Below are 23,127 nucleotides of genomic sequence, written 5' to 3' on the forward strand. Positions count from 1 at the left end.
GCAGCGGGAACGGCACGCACCAAGCCCCCTGGCAGCAGGGAAAAGGTGCTGGAGGAACTGTCTGATGCAGACCTTCGGTCCTAGAGCAGGGGGAGCACCAGGAGATGCGTAAGGAAAGGGAGAGAAGGGGATGTGGGCGCGCTAGGGTTGGGGGTTATCCCAGGAGCAATGGGAAATCCCTGCAATGTGTGCAGAATGGGACAACGTCGTTGAAGAGATTGCTGAGGGTGTAAAGAGGATGGTCGGGGTCGGGAGAGAAGGTGTGGAGGCTATTTGCAGTGGTGAAGACGAGACCTGTAGTAGTTTCGGCCAGGTGACAGCAGACAATGGAGAGCAGTAGACATGTGACAGCTACTTGAGAGACTGAATGAGTGGGAACTGGCGATGGCTAGTGAGGGGGTGGGTGGACTGGGGAGAGAGCTGCGAGGGTGTGGACTCAGGAGGCAGGGCGTGCTCACCTGTGAGGGTGGCTCTGGTGGTTGGACCGATGCTCTTGGGGACCAGCAGCTCGTGGTACTGCTCTCCCGCCAGGGTGCTATACACGACCTTGTACTCCTGGACCTCTGCTTCACTGTTGTCCCACTCGAGGTCAAGGCTGGTCGCCGTGTGTGAGCCCACCCGCAGATTCTTGGGGGCGTCAATCTCTAAAAAAGAGTCAGTCATCACCAACATCACATGGGATAATATGCATTCGCCACGTACCTTGAAGAATAACAAGCTTTGGGTTGAGAGCCCACATCTCCTGGCCTTCTGCCCCCTGTTTTGAGTGAACCCCAGGGCTTCCCTTGAGCTTTCGCTCTGCCAGATTCCATAGGTGGTTTGGAGACTTTTTACATGGGAGTTAGTTATCAACACACTTTACGCTTGCCCCATTTCCATTCAGGGAATGTTCTAGAATATTTCCTGAATGGACGTGGGGATATTCTAGAAATTTAAAAATGAGCCAGTTATCGTAAGCTTGAAACTAAGTAAGGGAAACCCCAGCAAGAAAAAAAAAATCAGAGACCGCTTCCAAGTGATTATAATGGAATATGGTAATATCAAATTTAGCCACCAGGCTAAAAGAAGACAGTTGATTGCAAGATTTTGAAGTATCAGCTGCCTTCCCCTGGATATACCTGCACAGATACTGCTGCAGGTTTGTAGGAAGTTAAGTATATAAGGGATGTGATATAGTAGAAAGAATATGGGCTTTGGGGTCGGGCTTCAGGTTGAGTCCCAGCTCTGCCTCTTATTGTAATGGGACCATGGTCAAGTCTTTGGTCAAGGGAGGTGTCACTGTGCCTTGATGGGCACATCTGTAAAATGGGCCAGTAATACCGACATTTCAGGTCATTGTACAGATAGGACAATGCACGTGAAGTGCGTGGCATGATGCCTGGTCATTAATAGGGGCCCAGGCCTGGGAGGACTCCCTGTGCCTCTGAAGCTCATCCTGAGTTCTGACAACATGGCACCTCCCAGTGCTTGCTCTCTGGAGCTCCAGAGATTCCTGTGCGAAGGAGTGACCACCAGCACACGGTCTCTCCCACAATTCCGGGGGGCTGATTCCCTCTCCCCGGACGAGTCATCTCCTCAGGATTCTTTTGGCAGAGACAACACAGACCACTTGGAGGGGAAGAAGGTGCAGCCATGAAAAACTGCTACTTAAAGAGTTCTCAATAAGTCTTGTCTTTGAGACTTGAATTTAACTTTGGAGTGGACCAGCCATTTGTTCTGAGAAAACCTCCAGGAGACTTCTAATTTGCAAATGCCGGGCAAGTATACACCAGTTGTTCTTGGGGAAGACAGGGACACCGTGAATCAATCTGAGCGCAGCTGCTTCAGAGTGAGAAGTGTTCTGTTTAGTGATGTAAATTAGGCGCATCTTTTAGCAGATTGATGTCTCTGCAGCTTATTTTTCTGACAAATGTTTCCTTACTCAATGTGGATTTAGCGTGCCGGATTCTGTGCATTCTTGACGTGCTGTGTGGATGGAGAGAAGAGCTTGGATATAGGGGCCTGTGGGAAGAAAGCACTTGCACTGGACCCTGTGCCACTCAGTCTCAAGCAGGAGCAGAGGCTGGGATAAGGCCCCGACTGGGTGTGGGGTGTGTGGCCTGAATGGAATTGGAGTAAAAAGAAGTTAGAGTTAGGGTTTAGGTTGTCTCCTGTACCCACCTACTGCTCTTCACAACCAAAAATTCCAGACATTGAAACTATGGTTTTTGTTTTCTAGAGTTTTATGGCCTTAGAACCTATGGACTGTGGATAGGGGGCAGTATTGTCTCTGATGGGACCACACGTTCCAGGTGTGTGATGCCAAAAGAGGTCAATGCTGGGAATGAGGGCTTGGGAATGTTAGAGTAGGCGGTTAGTTCGGCTCTTACAGGATCCCTGGAGGCCAGCAAAGGGGAAGTCATGGCCAACGACGAGAAGGTCAGAGGCCTGACCTGACCTGGCAGGACGAGAGAACAAAACCACAAGAAACTGCATCAAACCAGACAGGCCCAAGATGGCTGACAAAGTAGACGGAAGTTCACATTATTCCTTCATCAGACTGCATTACCATACTAAAATCTCCTCCCTAAGGGTGCCGTGACAGGAAACCACCCTGCTTCCAAGAAATCCCTGCCCCCAGTAATGAATATTCCAATTCCTTGTTAACAACTGTCAATAAAACATGGAGACCCAAACCCCAGTGGACACAGCTCTCCCTCGAGCTTGACCGCTCTCATGTCTCCAGAGGGTACTTTTGCTTTAATCAACTTTTCTGCTTGTACTGCTCGTTGCTGTGTTGTGTCAGTCCTAAAATTCTTTCTCACGGTGACACCAAGAGCCTCCAGTGACATTTTTGGATAGGTTGGGTCACAGCCTCATGGCCTGAGATCTCCGCAGTCCACCTGATAACAGGGGGGCGGTCTTAGGAATGGGGGGAGTGAAATGGTTTGCTCCCCTGGGTCTTTTTTTTTTTTTTTTTTTAGATTTATTTATTTATTTTAGAGAGAGAGAGCATGAGTGGGGTGTGGCCGGTAGGGGCAGAAGGAGAGGGAGAGAGAATCGTCAAGCAGACTCCCCACTGAGTGTTGAGTCCTACGTGGGGCTCGATCCCTGGACCCTGAGATCATGACCTGGGCTGAAATCAAGAGTCAGATGCGTCACTGACTAAGCCACCCAGGCCCCTCCCCTGTGTCTTGAAGCCTAAGAGGGCTTGGGAATGTTAGAGTAGGCAGGGAGGGGTGACTAGGAAGGATGGCTCAAGGGCACCCCTCCCTGTAGGTAGGAGCTGGTCTGGTCTCTGAAACACGTCAGCAAGCCAGGCGAAGAAAAAGATGTCCAGGGGGCCCTGTGGAGGGGCTTGGGGCTGCAGACTCTGGTAATAGCCACATCTAGTCTCCAAAACATAAATTAGACCAAGCATTTTTCCTGCTTAAAAATTGACTGTTGCTTCCTATTACAAACTTCTGATCATCCCCTGCACAGCTCTCTGCTTCTCAGACATCGTCTTGTAAGACTTCTACCCTGATTCACTGTGCTCCAGTTGTACTGCCTTTTTTTCTACTCCTGAAACACATCAAACTTACTCCTACCCCAGGGCCTTTGCACTAGCTCCAACTTTTGCCCGGCATGCTCTTCCCTGGATCCTCACATGGGTTAGGTCACTTAGGTGTTGGTTAAAACTTTGCTTCCTCAGTGAGGCGTTTCCGAATGCCAACCCTGTGCAGCCATTCCTCTTCAGCATCCCTTTCCCTTCTGAGCATAGCACTCAGGATGGAAGGATCCTGTGCACTTCTTTGCTTCTTCTTCCATTGGAATGTAACTCACGGGAACTGGGCTCTTGTCTCTCTCGTTCATTCGGGAGCCTCAGTGCCTAGAAGACTGCTTGGCACCTGCTACATATTCCATACCCACATGGGAAGTGCCTGGATGAAAACTGTCAGTTTTCAGTCTTGTCTGCCACCTCAAAGCCTTTAGAAAAGTCTCGTTCAATATTTCAGACGAGATCAGGCACGTTTAGGGTGGTATGGCCGTAGACCAATATTTCAGCTGGGGGGCTATGAGGATACTTGGGGCAAGGTGGTGCAGGGAAAAGCAGCTCTGACTGAGGGCAGCTGGTCCCAGCTGGGGTGGCAAATGCCATCCGGGCTCATGTGTGAGAGAATGCCTGTATGGAATCGTCGCTGAGCAGGCCGGGGATCCAACTACTGGGACATGGGCCTCTGTCTCAGTTTCCCGGGTTGCCATAGACAGGGCAGCTTGGCTGACAGAAATGTGTTGACTCACAGACTAGAAGTTTGAGATCAAGGTGGTGGCAGGGTGGCTTCCTTCTGAGGGCCTCTCTCTGGCGGTGCACTGGCAATCTTAGGCATTCCTTGGCTTGTAGAAGTATCCCCTCAATCTCTGCTTTTTAACTTCACATGGTGTTCTCCCTGTGTACCTGCCTCTGTGTGCAAATTTCCCCTTGTTATAAGGACACACAGTAATACTGAATTAGGACCCACCCTAAGGACCTCCTTTAATTCAGTCATCTGCAAAGACCTTATTTCCAAAGAAGGTCATATCTACAGGGACTGAGGGTTAAGAATCAAACATCTTTTTAGGGGACACAATTCAACTCCTAACAGCATTCAAGACAGGTCTAGGGCATTCAGGTTAGAGCAGCAGCCTCTGCTTTGGCCAAATGCTCTGGAGGCCGAGTTTGGTGCCCTGAGACATGTGCTCAGAAAGAAGGCCTCCAATGGAGAGAAAGAATCCCAGGACTGCCTTCATGAAGGTTATTGAAGCCAGAGCCTCCGAGGGCAGGAAGGTGCTCGAGATTGGCCTCCCGGGTTCCTTGGGCTGGCTTCTCTCTAACCACTGGCCTTCTCTCTCACCCCTGTGCTCCCATCAGGGTGCTTTCCTTTTTGGGAGCAGCTCCAAGACCCGGGCAAATGTCCCACTCACCATGCAGGAAACAAATCTCTGCTTTAATTGCCAGGGCAATTAGTGCGCTCCTAGGGTCGGAGACATCACCTGGAAAAGCACTTCGGCTAATCTGAATTTAAGCGGAGTTCTGAAATGATGGAGGGCCCTACTGCGAGGGTCTGCCCCCCCCCCCATTCGGCTGGCAGCCCTGGACCCCAAGAGCTCCTCTGCGAAGCTGCTGGCATCTCCCGCCCCCGTGGCCCCTCCCCTGCTGAGCGGAGGGGAGCATGTTGGAGGCGCAGGCCAGAAGGCAGCCCCCTAACAACTGCCAATCAGCCAGCGACCGGAAACAGAATCACGCAGCACTGAGCTGAAACTCAGGGGAGCTCCGAGCAGGCAGAAGGTAATTGTCTTGATTGGAATTTTCCTGGGCCACCAGCCAATCCTGCTTCCATCTTGTCGACCTAAACACCACGCATTTGCCTTTCATCGTGCTGCTCGAGAGTGCTCTTCTCCTTTCCTGCCTCTTCAAACTCCTTATCTGAGCAAAGCACAAAGAAACCACTTTTCAAACAAAAACTGTCTTGAAATTCAGAACAGAATCGCGGCCCCCAGGAGATCCCACGATCTGAGCTAGCAGGCGGTGTTGTGGGGTGTGAGGGGTGGCCGGGGAACGGCTGACCTTGACCTTGGCCCACGAAGGGGCCGTGTGTCAGGTCATGCTCAGCCCCGAGCAATGTGGATTAAGTGGAGGAGAAGAAGGAAAGAGAAATGGGCAGAATTTAGTTCCATTTTTTTTAGATGTATATTCAGTCACTGGGATCCCAAGACGTGTTCAGTAAACAATCTGACCTGTGCTCCCCTGGGTGGGGTGGAGTCTGGCACAGGAGCTGGGAGAGAACCTCTCTCTGAATCAAGCCCTGCTGTCCCCATTTGGTCGGTGTCCACACTTGCTGCCTTTGTGCACCCACTCTCAATGAGTCTTTCTGTGTACAGGGAGCCCCATTATAAGACTCTGGCCTTTTCCTCACCCTGGGGAAGGTGGACTTCCCTCAATGGTGAGTTTTGTGGCAGGACATAGGCACTGCCCTTCTGCTCCCCTCTCATGGGAGCCAGCTCTCCCCAGGCATCAGGCACACTCCTCCATGGTACAAACCCTCACCTGAGTAGTCCCCCGACTTCTGCCACATGGCGGGACTGGCCCCGCGCCACAGGGACCACCACCTTGCAAGCCCATCTTGCTCCAACACTGAGCTACAGGCTCCAATCTAGGGGATATTTAGGCTTCCCTCTGTCTTATTCTTTGCCTTATTTGTCCATTGATTGTAAACACAGCTGGGGGATCATGGTGCTGTTGATTGAACCACCGTGAAGCCCCTCAGCTCGTTTATCCCACCCCTAACAGCTCTTGGGCCACACCACAAGTAGGATCCTTGAATTAGCGATTCTCCTACTTCGCCCCATCAGAAGGTGCTGGTTCTCAGATCCTACAGATGCTAGCAGTTTCCCTTGATCCTGCACGACTTGGAGTTGGCAGAGACATTCCTCGATGTGTGACCTCTCCAGGGTAGAGAGACCGAGATGAGAATCCGGGTCAGGTGGAGACTCACTATTTGATCCCAGCCCCCGCTGAGCCAGTGAGAGTGCTGGGAAGCCTGTGGTCGGAGGGTGCCTGTCCTATTTGTCCCCTAGCTGGTCAGCCTGACAGGCTCCGAGAGAGTCAGGAAGCAGGTCACCATGAGGTCCAGCCTTTCCTGACTGTGGGGGAAGCTCCTTCCGAGTCCTGACAGCCTTGGGAAGGGGGGTGAGGGGTCATCACAGTGAGGCAGGTGGGAGCCAGCCTACTGTCTGTGGGAGCAGGCCTCCCATGAGCCTTCCTGCCAGTGTTTGCAAAGGGCAGAAGGGGTCACAGAGTCTCAGGCAGAAGGCCTGCTGCCGGCCGCGCAGTTCGGGCTGCGCACAACTCCTCCGGGCGCCGCCGTGCTGTGTAGTCATTATGAATTTGTAGAATTATTACAACTGCCCGCAAATAGCAGTAAAGCACCTCGAGGGAGGGCACATTTTCTGAACTCTCACAAAATTGCCATTTGGGCTAGCAATATGGACGCGTACATGCCTTCAAGACGAACTTTTTATCTTACTAAGGAGACGCCTGAGAGCCGTGGAGAAGAGCCTTAGATCAGGTCACAGATCTGGCTGGTAGCAGAGGCAGGACAGGCACCTAGTTCTCTCAAACAGGGGTGCGCTGTGCTCCTCTGTGCCTTCTTATAACTTCACTGAGCCCCCCGCCTCTTGCTCCCTTCTTGCAGGGTCTGGGATAAGGTGGACGCCCAAGCAATGTCACCTTGCCCCTCGATACCCCTCTTGATGTGACCATGGCACAGGCTGGCTCAACCCTCTCTCCCTCCCCGCCCCCCCGCCCCCCCCCAGCCTACCTGTGGTGAACTGGGTGGTAGTGGACTGGCTTTCGTTGGTCCCGCGGACGGCACTGACCCACACCTCGTAGCGGGAGCCGGGCCGCAGGGCCTGTACTGAGTATTGGCTCAGGGGAGGCTGTAGCCGAAAAGTGGTCTTCCCGCCTTCCCCGCCCACCAAGCCGTACTTCAAGAGAATGAAATCGACTTTGGCTCGAGGTGGGGTCCACTCCACGAAGGCCACAGTGTCCGAGACATCTCGAACCAGGATCTGTGTGGGCCCATCAATGACTGAATGAAAAAGATCAAGCAGAAAAAAGAGTCTGAGAAATGGGTGTTTGAAATTAGCTCTCTCCTTTCCTCCTTAGGTTAGCTTGGTCAGTCAAAGAGAGGATGGAGAGTATTTTCCCAATTTACAGATGAGGAAAATGAGACACAGTAAGACGAAATCCCTTTCCTGAGGACACACAGTTTCACAACAGGGGAAGTGACACTGGAATTCAGTTCCCCTGAATCTTGCTCTCACCAGGCTCTGGTTTTTCAGTGCTGACACTTCCTCATTTGGGCAGGGGAAGGGCACCCGCTGGCTTGAGAGGCCAGCATTGCTTCTGTCGGGAGGTAATGGCACAGAGAACTGCGAGATGCGCTTCTGGTGTATGTGTCCTGCCCTTCTCTCACCTTCTCTGAGCCCTGACGAAAGATCTATGAGATTATCAGCTCCATCTAAATATCTGAGACTTCCAACTTGGTTGCCAAAGGAGGGCATCATGAATGTCCAAAAGATGTCCCTGCTCGGCCACACCCACAACTCAGTCCAGTTGCTAAGACAGTATCACAGCCCAACAGGCATCTGCATGGTGGACGTAAATACACCTTCTGGGAAACTTGTTCTTCTGGGAAAAAAAAAAGACCTTAGTTTAGGAAGAGCAACTTGTGGGCTATTCTTTCCCACCTGTTCTTGCATATTCCTGAGCTAGAAGGGCACGGAATGTCCCTCCTGAGCCCTGGCCTCTGGCACTGAGTGGCTGAGGAGAACATCATCGTGGGGTGGCGTCACCTAGAAAAGCTGCTTGGTGTCCCAGGGGGTCCACCATCCATGGTTCCAGCACCCATTTGGGGTCCTGTTCATAGTGAATTAGACAATGGTGAGGTCCAGGAAGGGAAGAGAATGTAGAACGGAAATAGAAAAAGAAAGAACTTAGTGAGGAGAGTAGACAATGCTGTCCTCAACTCCTCATGGCAGGTCTGCATGGCCAATGTGTCCTTTTTGAATTACTCATCACCTTCTAAAAAAGTAGGCCCAGCTTCCATGTTTGCATTTATAATATGACTATGCCCCTCTGGCTGGAGCTGGTTAATATTAATATTAATGTTCTTCAAATTTTTGGAATTGGAACCAGAGGCTCAGATTCTCTGGTTAGATGGTTTGGGACCATGTAGAGCCAGGGCTGGTATGACCATTCTCTACCATATTCACACATAAATAGAAAACATCTGATCTGAAGAGAGAGAAAACAGGCGGGAGGGGAGTGAAGAGGGGAGAGAGTGATTTATCATAAACACATATTTGGTCTTGGTCCCTTCCTGGCACAAAGCTCCTAAAACCCATGGAATCTCTTAAGTGATGAGAGTGCTATTGTCTTTTGTGATATTAATGAGGTGAGGATAGGGGCTGGTTGCCAGGGGAGTGAGCCATGTGATTAGAGGGTTGGAGCTTTCAGTCCCGCTCCTGACCTCCAGTCAAGATCAATGCCGCCTGTAATGAAGCCTCTGTAAAAACCCAAAAGGACTGGGTTCAGAGAGCTTCCAGGCTGGGGAACCAGAACGCTTCCACGTGCCACCATGCTGGGCCCCCAAACTCCATAGAGGCAGAAGCTCCTCTGTTCGGGGCTTTGCCCAATGTATCTCTTCACCTGGTTGTTGATTAGTATCCTTTCATATCCTTTGTAGTAAACCAGTAATCTTGTGAGCACATGGATTTCCTGAGTTCCGGGAGCAGCTCTAACAAATTAATCAAACCTGAGCAGGGGGTGGTGGGAACCTCTGATTTACAGCCACTTGGTCAGAAACACAAGTAATGACCTGGATATGCAATTGGCATCTGAAGGGGAGGGCAGTCCTGTGGGACTGAGCCCTCAACCTATGGAATCTGTTCCTGTCTCTGGTAGATAGTGTCAGAAGTGAGCGGAATTGTAGGATGCCCAGCTGGTGTCCAGAGAATTGCTTTGTGGGGGGGCCCTCCTCTTCAAAACACACACACACACACACACACACGCACACATGCATACACACACACACAAACACTCACACACACACACACACACACTAGAACTGGGTGCAGAATTTTAGGAACAAATGTACATAGAGAAGGAGAAATGAGTGACTCTGGGCGCCTCTAGAAAGACAGAGAAAGTAACCTGAACCTGGCTTTCCACTCTCCAGCTTTTTGTGACATCCAGATACATTCTGGTCCTAGGGTTTCAGGAGACATGTCTTTCTATGTCTTTCCAGTAAATTTTCTTTTTTGCTTTAGCTAGTTAAAGAAAAATTTTCTTCCTTGTTACCAGAGAGTCTTGACTAAGACTGATTTTTTAAACCAGTCCACTCTGGACCACCTCCTACTGTTTCCAAAATGGAGCATTTCCTCAGGATGGACTCTGTCTGATTTTGAGCTTCTTAATCTTTCAGAGTTGGGCCTTTTCCTGGGCAACCCACCCTCTTTCTGGGTCTAGCCCAGTCTTGTTCTTTATTAAGCAGCTTAGGATTTTTGGCTTAGTACCAGCCAAAATGAAAATCACCAGGCCATTTTGGTGCCACCTGGTTTGGAGTTAAAATGAAGTTCTGTTTTTCATATTTGGGGCAATAATATGATTTAACAGAACACATCCAGATGTTTTCAGCATGCTGAATTTAATGGTTTTAGGTAACTTGGGCCTTTTAAATCTAATTTAATTTAATAACAAAATGGGGGAAGTGGTCTTCCAGCTGCTGTATAAGCATAAAGCCTGAAACATAGATACTCAGTATATGGGTGTTGAGGAAATGAGATGAATGAATAGCCTCTGTATCCATGAGAAAGAAAGGGAAGCATTTCAAAGAACTGGAGCTTCTTGAGGGGAAAAAAAAAAAAAAAAAGATGTCACAGAAACTCAAATGACATTGGAAGGCTTTTGTCCTTTAACTCTTTAAGACCCCAAGACCCTAATCATAATGGATTGTCCATTTAGAACATAATCGTGCAGCACAGAGAACTTTCTAGTTGCAGGAGGTCCAGTAATTTGCATTCCCTAAAGGGCCTGCCTGGAAGAAGTCAGTCTGAGTGCCTTTGAGGACTCAGAGATTCGCAGGAGGGGGTTGGTGTCTGTCAGACCTCGGCAGAAGGAAATAATTAAACAATCGTTTCCTGAAAACAGCCGACAGGGTTGGGACACAACCTTCTTTTCTGTAGCCGCCCTTGGATTCTGCCCTTCTGTTGGCCACTCAGTGGTGTCCCCATTCTAGTCAGGTTGGTATCAGCTTGCTTTCAATTTAGGTCCTAATTTCTAAATAAACACAAGTTCTACTCAGAAAGTCAACTGGAATAAATATTTTTCTTTCCATTTCTTCATGACTCTGTACGCAATGCCAAAGTATTAACTAGGACATTTTTCTCAATTGAAAAAAAAAATCTGCCTAGCCTTACCACACATTTTTAAATCTGGAATTTGAATCTTAAGGAACTTCCAAACCAAAAAATATTGCAAATTTCATAAAAACATGGTTTGAGTAGAAGACTGAGTAGTTGGTTAGACTCTCTTCCTCGAGTTTGGAGGAAAAACTTTCTACAGCTGTCATGCTCTTCTCTGCCCTCTCCTGAACCATCTCCTCTACCCTGGCTTTTGTTTTCCAGTCATGGTTTCTTAATGTCGGTTCACAGGAATGACTTGGAGGCACTGAAACGTTCTATCCCAGGGGTGGCGCATCTACACACGTCATGAAATGCCAGGTTCCGCCATAACCTTGGGGAACAGAGTCGTGGAAAAACTCTAGTCACTGGCGTCCGAAGATATTCCTACAGAGCACTTTTAGGTTGTATGGCTATGGAGTTTCTTCTAAAACATATTTGCATTAGAACAGTAGTTTTAAAGCCTTTTTAGGGGGAATAATACTCTTTTCCTTTAAGGAAGAAAATCTTAAATGACCGTACAAAATATAAAACAGGTGGAGCTGCCTTGGTTGGAGGCCGTGTTGGGCATGGGTGTGGATGTCATCAGAGGCCTGAATCTCCCCTTCATCCTGGCCTTGAGCCACTGCCATGGAGCCCCAGTGCTCTAATGGAACATAATCTAATGCCACAATAGTTTAAAACCAATATTTTCTAGGCTGAGCCTAAGCCTCAGCACCTGATGTTATTTAGTTTGGATCCAATTAGCGAAGTATGAATCACTAATCCATAAACATGGTCTCATTACACGGTGTTGTCGTTCTTTCTTCTGGCCAACTTGGCCTTTGTCCTAAACCCATAACTGGCTTTCTTAGGTGTCAATGTCAGTTTATGAAAAACAAAGCTATTTCACTATTCACCTATCTCAGTTTCTGTCAACTAAAAGGGAAAAGTGCTTAACTTTTGAGGCTCAGCTCCCCCATCAATAAAATGAGACCCAAAATGATACCCGATGCTATTTGTAACTTTTGAGAAATTCTTGGGGAGGGCACACACATATGCATCATGATTGCTAATTTACAGCATTGAAGTTGGCCATCCTTTGTTAGCTAAGAAAACAACAAGGCAAAAGATGATGCAGTTACTGAATGGAATCTAGAAATGACAATCTTGCATAAGATTAACGTGGGGGATGAACTAATAATCAACTTAAGTCATCACCTTGAACAGTGACCCAACTCACAGGTACTGATTTTGAATGCTTTGTTTCCACTTGCTCTCACTTCTACGTGTGTTCTCTACATATATGTGTATACAATAGGTATTGAGCACTCTCTCATCAGCATAGTCCTAATCACTTCGTGTGCTTTTTCTAATTTAATCCTCATGTCAACTCAAAGAAGGAGGTATTTTCATTCATCCCTGGAAAATGGTGGCAAGTTTGGGAAGGGTTGGATGACTTTCGCTAAATCTCACAATAGATAAGAGTCAGTTCTTGCTGGTTCCCAAGCTCTCGATACCAGGGGCTGACAAATGAAGCCTCTTAATGAATAAGATCAAAAGAAATATCCTGGAAATCTTAACAAAGAATTTTCCCCATATAATATTCTCCCAGTTTTCTGCGCTTGCAAGGATTAGTAATAGGGAAGATGTTCAGTTAAGCATCTGGTAGAGTTGCTCCATCTCCAGGTATCCACATCATTTCCTGCTCTGGGACAGAACCCAGCACCCTTTGTCCCTCTACTTCTTGGGCAATTTGTTGTCCTTTTCCTAGCATGACCTAATGCGTAGGCGGAGGAAGAAGGTTGGAAGCACTCACCAGTAGAGACGCTGGCCGAGGTAGGGGGGCTCCGGGCTTGCTCTTTCAGAGCCACCACATTGACAATGTATTCCTCCCCAGGCTTTAGTCCTGTCTGATTGAAGGATGTAACGTCACTGGGGAGCTGAGCAATCACCCCTCCTTCATTATTCTGGAAGGTGGGAGGAAAGAAGAAGCAGAAAAGACAAAAGAGAAAAATCATTGGAAGAGAAAAGTGTGGAACATTGACTGTGAATTGTTCATTAAAAATGGGGCCCACATCTATTCCCGTGATGCTGACAGCTGAATGTCTGGGGCCAGGAAAAACTCCCAGCAGACTCAGTAAGAATCTTACCACACTGTGAGGATTTGGCAAATGGAGAATCAACTTTCAAGAACATTTCTTTGGCCTTCCCTGAGTCTATTGAGTTCGCCAATAAAAATTGGTCATGAGGTGATGTGGATTAACTCTTGCCAAAGATTCCATATTTGATGGTTACGGTTAGCATCCATCAGATTTTGGGGCATTTATTATGATGACCATGCCCTTGGCTATTTAGAAGAGTGGACTCGTGTCTGTGTATGGCTGTGAACATACATCTATACGTATACATGCAACATTGTCCAAACTAAGATGTTGCCAGTTTTTTAATGAGTTGGAGCTATTATTTTGCTCTATCTGGAGTTTTCCATGCTGTTACACTGGGTGCAAATCTGTCAATGTCTTGTTTTCCCTTCACCCAGATGAGTTAGGAGCCAGTGACACAACCCGCTAGGAAGTACAAAGAAGAGAAAAAGGAAGCATGGAACAAAGAATAACACAAAGGAGAAAGGAGAAGAGACAAATTGGTGGAAGAAGAAATAAGAAGGATTAACTGGATGATGTCGGGTCCAGGATCATCTACGTACCTACCTCTCAAGTCTGTTATTATACATTTTCTGTGTGTGTCCCTGGAAATGGAAGGGACAAGAAGACTCTTTTTTGTGTCACGGCCCTTCTTCCCTATTCTCTGGACTCTGTTTATGTCACCCGGAGTGCCCTATATATAATTTATAGCCATACTCATAAATCACTGTGACTCATGTCCCTCGCCCTCCTCCCCCTCCCTTGCCCCCCAGCCAGTAGCTGCAACCTACAGATCACAGTTATTCTATGTGGCCATGTGTTTGACCTTGGCATGCCCTGGCCAAGGTCTTATTTAGAGTTTTACATATTACATGTAAAATAGGCAAACCTAGCATAGTTTTTTTCTGCCTCAGCATCAGGGTGATAGGATTCTCTCTGCCCTGTTACACACCCAGTTGCCTCCCATACGTTAGTGGCCATTTTAATGCAGGTAAGACATACAAGAAGGTATTTGTACAGAATGCCTGCTCTATTTAGCTTGCAGTGACACGACTACTCACATAGAGAGGAAAGTCTTGCTTTGTGGACAGAACTCTGGAGCCCTGGGTTCTTGTGTTAAGCCTGCCACCAACTAGCTATCTGATGTTATTTAAGTTTTCTGAGTCTTGGTCTTAGTCTCTTTAAACTAAACAAACTCGATGTAAAATGAAGGGTCATACTCTGTGAACTGGAAGGTCTTTGGTAGCCCCAACAGTCCCAGCCTCGAAGAATTTTGAAGTAAAATAATGGTGAGATCACTGTCTTGTTAGCCAAATATGTGTCATCCGTCATTAAGTCTGATGAATGACTGGAAAAATGCTATTTGATACTGAAAGATGAAGATGGGGTAAGGCCTAGGATTAAACATTACACTCCCATGAGTGGTAGAGGCAGGGAGAATATCAGGAAGGTCAGCAAATTCTGGAAAACCAGAAGTAGGCAGGCGCTTCTGGCAACTTGGGAAAGTTCTAGATTAACACAAGAAAATGCTACTTCAAAGAAGAGAAAGCAATCAGGATACTTTTTAACTCAAAAACTAATAATGTAATGTGTTCAAGGATAAATTTTCTCAATTAATAGGTTACGAAAGGTATTTTCGTGTTATGCCTCCGAGCCCGGCCACGCAAGCTGACTTTTCTGCATCTTCTGCATGGAACGAAGCCATGTTACTGATTCAGTCTGGCTTTCCTTATGTCCTAAAGAGAAGCCCCAACATTTTGAAGGTTCGGTTTTTAGACTTGCTAAAATGATAGCTTGCCAAACTCTAAAGCTTTCTGAGCAGAGAGCCGGGCCTGGTGGCCGCTTTCCACATCCCGTCTTCCAAAGCCAGGGTGTGAGGCCAGGGCTACTCTTGCTCGTCCGTCCACCACGCCTTTGTGGAAGAGATGTTCTATAGCTCAGACACCACCAAAGCTCCCTTCGCGTCCTCAGCTGCATGGAGAGAGACATTGGGTAGCGCTGTCCTTGCAGCCTCTGATTCCAAGTTGAGGGTATGAATACGCCAAATGAGGCTGTTTGGCAGTGTCACAGGTGGACATTACCTTTGGAATGAAGCTGATCTCCCACCCATCGAAGGAGAATGAGAAGGGCTCCCACTGCACCTCCACGGTGGTCTCTGTGATGGTCTTGAAGTGTAGCCCTTGAGGAGTGGAGAGATCTGGAACACAGCAATGTGGGTGACCATGTCACGGCTATCCCTGGCAGGGACAGAGAGCATCACCTGGGGCTTTGCCTGGGTGCCATCCCTCCACACCTTGGGTGTGGTGGGCAGTCCCAATCTTATTACAGACATGACAGGCACCAGGTGTAGGGTTGGCCCACTCTGTCATGGCCCTGGTGCTGCTCTGTATTGGTGATACCGGAGTGAACTTAAAACGTAATCTAATAAATACTTTTTTAATGCTGTCTATTCCATCATAGGTTGATATTAAAATACAAAAGAGACAACCCTTCCTTTCCTTACTAATGTGGCAGATCTTGGTATTTAATACGATGCATTACTCAGAGGACTGAACACTGTCTTTGGAGGCTCTAAGGATTCCTGAGAGGCAATAAAATGTTCCCATTTCACACCCAGGAAGAGGGAGGCACAGACAGAGTTGGCTAAAGATGAAAGCCAACTTCAGAATAAAGACTAGAATGCTTTTCTTGATCATCTGATGTGCAGTCAGAGTATTTCATTTAGCTCAAATTGCCATATCTAGGATGGTCTAAGATTTCCATTTCACGTCCACGAGGCAACCAAAGGCACACACAAAGGACAATGGCAGATCCTGGGATGTTTGCTCTCACTCCACTGTCTCCCTCTTTTCTCCAGTTCTTCACTGTTTGTCTCTTCTCTCCCTCACTCACCTTTGCCTCACTTATCTTGTTTCTCATTCCTTTCTTAATCTCCCCTTTTTCTGACTCCAATCCCCCCCACAGACACAAACACACACACACACACAGACACACACACACAGACACACACACACACACACACAGGCATGCACAGGTTCAGTGAGGTGGAGGTATGCTTGTCCTAATGGAGTTCCAATTACCAGCCCTGAGATAGGACAGCATGACTTTTCTCAGTTCTCCAGGGAGCCCGCTCCCATTTTAGCTTTGCCTCTCGTGGGATATTCCATTGGAAAACTGACAGATTCTCATCCTTCATGTTTGGAAGCTTCCTCATGCTTCTTGGTTGAAAGGCAGGTCTGATTCTGAACCCACCTGAAGGCATGTCAGGTGAGTTTACATGATTTTGTCCTTGTCACCTGGGAGCTCGCCTGAGGGGATGCCCTGAATGGGCATAATACGGGCCACGGGGGGGGGGGGGGATGGAAACCTCATCACTGCGCGTGCACGTGCATGGGAGAGGAGACGCCTGGGAGTCGGGCCAGGCACTTGCCGTGGTGACTCATCCCGGAGCAAGGTGGGAAAAGCAGCAGATGGTGACCTGCGTCTCTACACAATCATCGAAGATATTTAAAACTGCTTCTCAGGCACCAGAGGAATTTAGAAAAAAAGGTCAAATATAAACAGAGATAATTATAGGCCTATTTACAGAGTCAGCATTCGTTGGGGGAATCCAGTATTATAACAGCATCTCTGTCACCTGGAAAGCAAGGGGATGGGCTGATTTCTTAAATCCTTTCCTCTCTGCCGGTCCCTATCCTTTCGAGTGCAATTCAAGTCCAAGGAGCCTTCAAGGCCAGCTCTTCTTCCTTTGACCTCTCCCTTCTCTGAAATTTCATGGCGTTTGTTATCCAAATGCCATCTTGTCCTTTGAGACCTACATAAAGTGGACTGGAACCTCTTATCCCTTATTTGGTGAGAAGTCCCATTTCCTGACCCACGGGCTTCTGTTTCTCAGTTACTTCTTGATCCAGTGTCCTGCTACTGCTGAAATCTCGGCGTGATGGAAATCAAAAGTATTTGGTTTTTGTCCCTGGGTTCCTGGCACATAACTCCTAAAACTTTTGGAATCTCCAGAGTGATAAGAATATCTGGTGATAGGTAGTAAGGAGGGCACGTATTGCATGGTGCACTGGGTGTTATATACAACTAATGAATCATCGAGCCTTACATCGGAAACCGGGGATGTACTGTATGGTGACTAACATAATATAATAAAAAAACATTAAAAAAAAAGAATATCTGTTGTATGATGGCAAGATAACTAGATAGCGGGTTTCCAGAAAAACCACGTCATGATTTAAAAGATCAGAACTTTCGGCCCCATCTTCCAACCTCCAGGGAGGGGGGACGGGCTGGAGACTGAGTTAATTACCAATGGCCAGTGACCTATTCAATCATGCCTCCAGAGTGAAACGTCCATAAAAATCTCCAAGCAACAGGGTTTAGAGAATTTCCAGGTTGGTAAGGGGAGGTGCTGGGGGGTGTGATGTGTCCAGAGAGGACACAGAAGCTCCACACCCCATCCCCTATCGCTTGCCCTAACCATCTCTTCCATTTGGCTGTCCCTGAGTTGTATCCTTGGTAATCAGACAGTATAAGTAAAGCACTTTCCTGAGTTCTGTGAGTTGTTCTAAAGAATTATTAAACCTAGGAAAGGACTGTGGGAACCCTTTGAATTTACAGCTGGTCAGTCAGGAGTAGGTGACAGCTTTGGACCTGTGACTGGAGCCTGAGGTGAGGATAGTCCTGTGAGACTCAGGCCCTAACCTGTGGGACCTGACACTCACTCCAGGTAGATAGTATCAGAGTTGAATTGCAAGTCACCTTCCCAGCATCTGAGAGGTGGAGAAGCAATATTGGGAAAGACGATTTAAGAAACCAGTGGTATTAAAGAAAAAAAAAAAACTGCCTTCCTATCTTCGTATTCTACTCTTTGATGTAGCCAATGTTAATTCTTGGTATGCAGTCTTTTGACATTTTTCTATGTTTAAACAAAATACATGTAAAACCAGATATCCACCTATAGGAATTTTTCCCTGTTCTAAATAAAAAGGAAAACTCTTTCTTATGGAGAGCAATTTAGCTGGCCTTTGTCTCTGCCGCTCTTTCTCTCCACTGAATCTTTCTGAACTATCCCTTAGAGCCTCAACTTTTATAATCAAAATAGACTATATTTTGCTAAACAAAAGACCATGAAGAAATTATGCCACCCCTCTATGAGGAGAAGTGGGTGTCGTCAGTGTGGTTTTAAATAAGATTTTTTTCCCACTCCGCTACACACTTACCATCTGTAACATACCATTTAGCACTTGCTTATTATACGTCCTATTTCCTATCTTCTGGTTTTGAATCCCTAACTAGATTCAAAGTCTGTATAAGTCTCATACTTTCTTTGACTTCTAATCAGACTTGAGCTTATAACAAGTCAGAACTCAATAATTGCTTTTTTGTCCTTTTGGTTCTATAATTGATGGGAGCTGACCGGATTTGGAAATTCTCTTAATCGGATGTGCCTTTTTAGTGATTTACCCTTTTCCAAGTGGGTCCCGTCGGAAGCCCTTGCCCTCAAGAGCAGTGATTATTGCAGGCATCCCTGAAGAATTAAGAAAAGACACTGCTATCATGAATGCCCATGATCTCATGTAGGAGAAAAGAAAAATGAAGGAGGACGGGGAAATGTTACGTACGGGTGGCCACCTTGGCAGTGATGGGAAGGCTGAGGATGCTGCTAATGACAGAGTAGACGCTGATGTTGTAGGTGAGACCTGGCTCCAGCTCCGTGATGGTGACACCAGTCCAATCTCCAGGTACCCGCCGCTGGAGCTGGAGGCCCCCCAGGGCCGTCGGCTGGTAAGAGATCACATATTCCGTCACTGCCATCGGCCCGTCCCATTCCAGCTCAATGGACCTGTCGCTGATACCAGCCACTCGCAAGTCCTCTGGAGGGGCAACTACCGGGAGGCAATACACAGATAGCATGAGCTCAGAGGACTGCCTTCCCCATCCTGGACTCAACTTTCTTCCTCACATCTCACCCCACACACCCTGCCCGTATGTTCTGCTTCGTTCACTGGCTTAGAGTGATCTGTAACTCCTTCTGTGGTCAGGTTCTTGCCTCGTCTGTGCTTAGTACTTCTCTCCCCATAGGGCCACGAGCTAGTGGTGAGCCGGAGCAGCTCCTGCTAGCTTGTGAGAGTTGAATGTCAAATTTTCAGGAATTTTTCAAGACTGTTGTTAAATACAGCCATCATTGAAGACTCAATTGTATAAATGTACAGTGAAGTCAATGGTATTAAAAACAAAGGGAATAAATACTCAAAACTCATTACTTTCAAATTATTTCATGACATTTTACCATTAAACATGCCCTCGAGATAATTCACGTGTACTGTACCTCTCTGGGGGGAAGACTGTAGAACAGCATTCTAGTGCACAGCTGTTCCCAACCCCATGTTGCGTGACATATGTCATGTTGGTAGTCTGAAATTGGCCATGGAAGGAGTATTTCCACCGTGGAAACTGGCAAACGCTATAAAGCAGGGTTTTTAATTTTTTCCCTCAGAGAGCTAGTTGTTACATATTTAACAGCACACCACTGGCCAACATTTTTGGTCGTTAAATAAGTGTATGTCATCAGATTACCTTAGGAGCCCATATTTGATTTGGCAAGTGGGAATAAAGGCTTATTCCTGGTTATCTTGTAAAACATAAGAAGCCAAAACAGTAGGTTCTGGATACCATAGCCAGATGAAGACATTCAATAACCCTTTATTGTATTATTTTTCCTCTTAAAAAGAAGCCATTGAGGTTTTGAAAGAAATGTGACTTGTGTTAGACTGGTTTTTATTAGCCTTGATCTTGGGGATGATGATAAAGAAGCTTTCTCGAGGGCTTATTTTTCTCTCTTGTTCCACATCTCAAATGTTACTCAGAATATCACCCAAGAATAAGCCTCACTGAAATAGTCTTTCATGTATGGCTCCCTTAGGAAGTGAATATTCACCAGGAGTGTGGGTATTAAATAACTGAACCTTTAAGACCCATTGGGAGGCTAACTCCAGTGTGCCTGTCATTGGACCTGCCCAGAGATTAAATAAAAAATTGGGACAATATTGAAATAGTCGTAATTAACTTACAGGTTGACATGTGGTGAAGATGTTAGTTAGTGTAAGAGTCACCACTGGCTTTGAATGTTTCACCTTACCAAAAGCATAAGACTGAGGCAGCTGCTGTTCACAGACTGTGTGAGTGGAGAGCACCTGTCCTCTCTATTCTGTTCACACATGTGCCCTCAAATCCTCGGCAGAGGCAGAAATGACAAGCCCTCTAACTCAGACTCATGGGGTGGAATTAGGACCATATATTTGCAGTGCTGGGCATTTGCTTTGACTGCTTGTGCCCCAAACCATTCATTGTATAAAACAGTCTCGAAAGCAGAGCTCCCTGTGATTGGAGATGGCAAATGCTGACTGAAACAAACAAAAAATTAAACACTCCTTTTTTAAATTTGTTTAATTTATAAAATTAAACGTATGTCAATGAGATTTAAATAATTAAACTTCAAACGATCATTTATAAGCTTATATCATTTTTAATTCTGACATTATTAAAGCTCTGAACTGCACTAAGACCTTTGGGATAGCCTGGCCCCTGGACCAAGGGAAGATGAATTTATATATAGAATCTGTCAGTACTTTGCATGATTCTACTGAGCATTTACCATACACCAGGCACAATGCCAACCATTCTTATGTGGACTGTTTCGTCTTGTCCTTTCATCAACACTATGAGATAGGTATTATTATTACCCCATTTTACAGATGAGGAAACTGACTCCCACAGTCAGCAAACACAGAACCAAGGATTTGAACCAGGCAGAATGGTTCTAGAAACTCTTAGCCAGTAAACAATACCATTTTACATTTGCGCAGCATTTCACAGTCTATAAAATATAGACACATGTTCAGACACACCATCTACCTGTAATGTTAAAAAATCCTTTAATGGCAGCCCTATGAGGTAGATTGGGTAGATATAACTAACCCAACTTTACAAATGGAGAAACTGAGACCCAGGTTAAGGGACTTGCTAAAAGTCAGGGAGTTGGGTCAGAATTGGTTCTCAAACCCAGATCTTCTACACTTGGTGTTCTTCCCCCTACAATTTGTAGGACAGGTTATAGATTGCACGTAATGCCTTTGCTCATTTATACATAGCCATCGAAATAAACTACCGTGAAGGAGAGTTCAGACTATTCTTTAAGATATAAATTTCAGACTGGTGCTTATCCTAGAAGTCAGAAACTTATTTTAAAAAAGGATTCTCTACTGCTTGCCTCTTGTGATTCAACACAACTGATTCCAAGTTTCCGAAGTGGGACTTCTCCTGTCATAGCCATAGACATGGCCATTCCAAATTTCAAGTCATCGACAACTCCTAGGGCACTTGGGACAAGTCAGTATATTTCTTTTTGGTTCCTTCTTCCAGAAAATAAAGCTAATAATGATCCAGGCAGAGAACCTTGGGATTTTAAAGTAAGAAGGGAGTATAGAAGGATTTTTTATCTTGACAGCTTAACTTGGCAAATTTTTTATCTTGAGACCTGAGCCTGGTGGTAAACACCGCCCTCACTCGTGATGATAAAGCAGCAATGGTGTTGTCTGTGGTGGGAATACTCTTGGGGGTCATGGCTCAATGGAAGAAGCCACGACCACCAGCACTTGCCCTATAAATTAGCAGCAGCTGTGTACCTTGGTGTCAGTAATTCCCATAAGGTGAAATGGTACTGAATTATTAAAAGAAACTGTAGAAGAGCCATACGCCTTGATTCAGTGAATTGAGGGTGAAGCAAAGTATTCATAGTCTTACTTTCTTTGGGGTCCCGACTTTGAACTTTGGGGGAAAGAGCAGGCAGTTAAAAAGGAATAAATTGTGGCTCGAAGAATTGGAGTTGCTTTATCTGCAAAGATTCTATGCCGGTTACTTTTTAGATCCTGCCTCAGTTGTGCACATGTGTGCTGAGAGCAGCTGGAATCCGTTCCATAAAGTGTCTTGCTCCAAGGAGCGAGTAATTTCAGGTGCCAAAGGTTGGGCTGGCTGCAGTGTGGGCAGAGGCAGGGGCTGACGTTGATGGATCTCCGCAGGTCTGACTGAAGTCCAGGGAACAGCAATCTGGATTGTTTCAAGTCCTGCTCTGGTGGTTCTTTAATCCTGCTGACTCATAGGGAGTTTTGGCCAGTTCACTGGACAGATCCTGTGCTAACCTCCTTCACTGGGGACAGATGTGGACAAATAGTTTAACATGTTTCTCTCCTCCACCGCTAAGGCTTTAAAAAAAAAAATCATTTGACAGGGCTCAGCTTTCCTATCAAAAGACCATTTCTTTGTGTATGTGGCTTTTATAATTTTTATTTTTCAAGTCTGCTTTACTTAGCATCCCGGAGAGGATTAAAGAGTGCTAGAAGTTGGTAGGAGACCAAGGCTCTCATTCTTGCTCCGCCATTAATTAGCGGTCTGGCTCTAGAAAAATCTTTCTGCCTCTCTGTACTGCTGCTTTTTAAATTTGTAAAACGAGAAGCCCAGTGTAGCTTCTTTCTACGGCCTGTTTTGAGCGTTCATATTCATGACTTTTTTGTTCTATTATCTTTACATGGCCAGAGAACAGAGGCAGAAAGGTTGAGGTTTTGTCCTGTGGCACGCTATGAGCAAAGATCAAGGCTGGGAGTCAAATATAGTGGCCTTGTCGACGCTATTCAGCTGTATCCAAGCTCTGGTGGTCTAGGGGCTCAAAATGAAGCCCACACAACAGGCAGCTCTCTGCCGTGGCCTTGCCAAAGAGAAAAGAAGGACTCGTGCAGAGGTATGTTCTGTGGCTCTCCACAGTTTCACCTTCCTTATTCTTTTCTCTCCTGTCCTCACGCCTGCTGGCGAGGGAAGCAGTGACGCTGTGGTGTGTGCATCTGGCCAGAAATGTCAAACAGTGGGTAAAGAGTCCCCTCTCCCACAGCCTTCTCTCAAAGAGCAAGCAAAGGAGCACTTTAGATAATGACCTAGATACTTCTCTGGAAGAGACCTGTGGTGTTCGGTTTAAAAGGCAGGCATT

The 23,127-nt window shown here is 46.6% G+C and overlaps 1 protein-coding gene across 2 annotated transcripts in view; it reads right to left on the reverse strand.

Annotated features, from left to right (window-relative positions):
* TNR (tenascin R) overlaps positions 1-23,127 on the reverse strand; it is a 79,470-nt gene that overhangs the window by 50,886 nt on the left and 5,457 nt on the right. For both annotated transcript variants that reach the window (XM_026509298.3, XM_057315544.1), the window contains exons 3-7: positions 18,713-18,976; positions 15,167-15,282; positions 12,761-12,911; positions 7,320-7,589; positions 459-644 (exon numbers count right to left, since the gene is read on the reverse strand). In XM_026509298.3, the coding sequence (XP_026365083.1) occupies positions 459-644; positions 7,320-7,589; positions 12,761-12,911; positions 15,167-15,282; positions 18,713-18,976 (987 nt within the window). The remainder of the gene's footprint in view (positions 1-458; positions 645-7,319; positions 7,590-12,760; positions 12,912-15,166; positions 15,283-18,712; positions 18,977-23,127) is intronic.

Source organism: Ursus arctos, unplaced genomic scaffold (assembly GCF_023065955.2).
Source record: "Ursus arctos isolate Adak ecotype North America unplaced genomic scaffold, UrsArc2.0 scaffold_2, whole genome shotgun sequence".
Lineage (NCBI taxonomy): Eukaryota > Metazoa > Chordata > Mammalia > Carnivora > Ursidae > Ursus > Ursus arctos.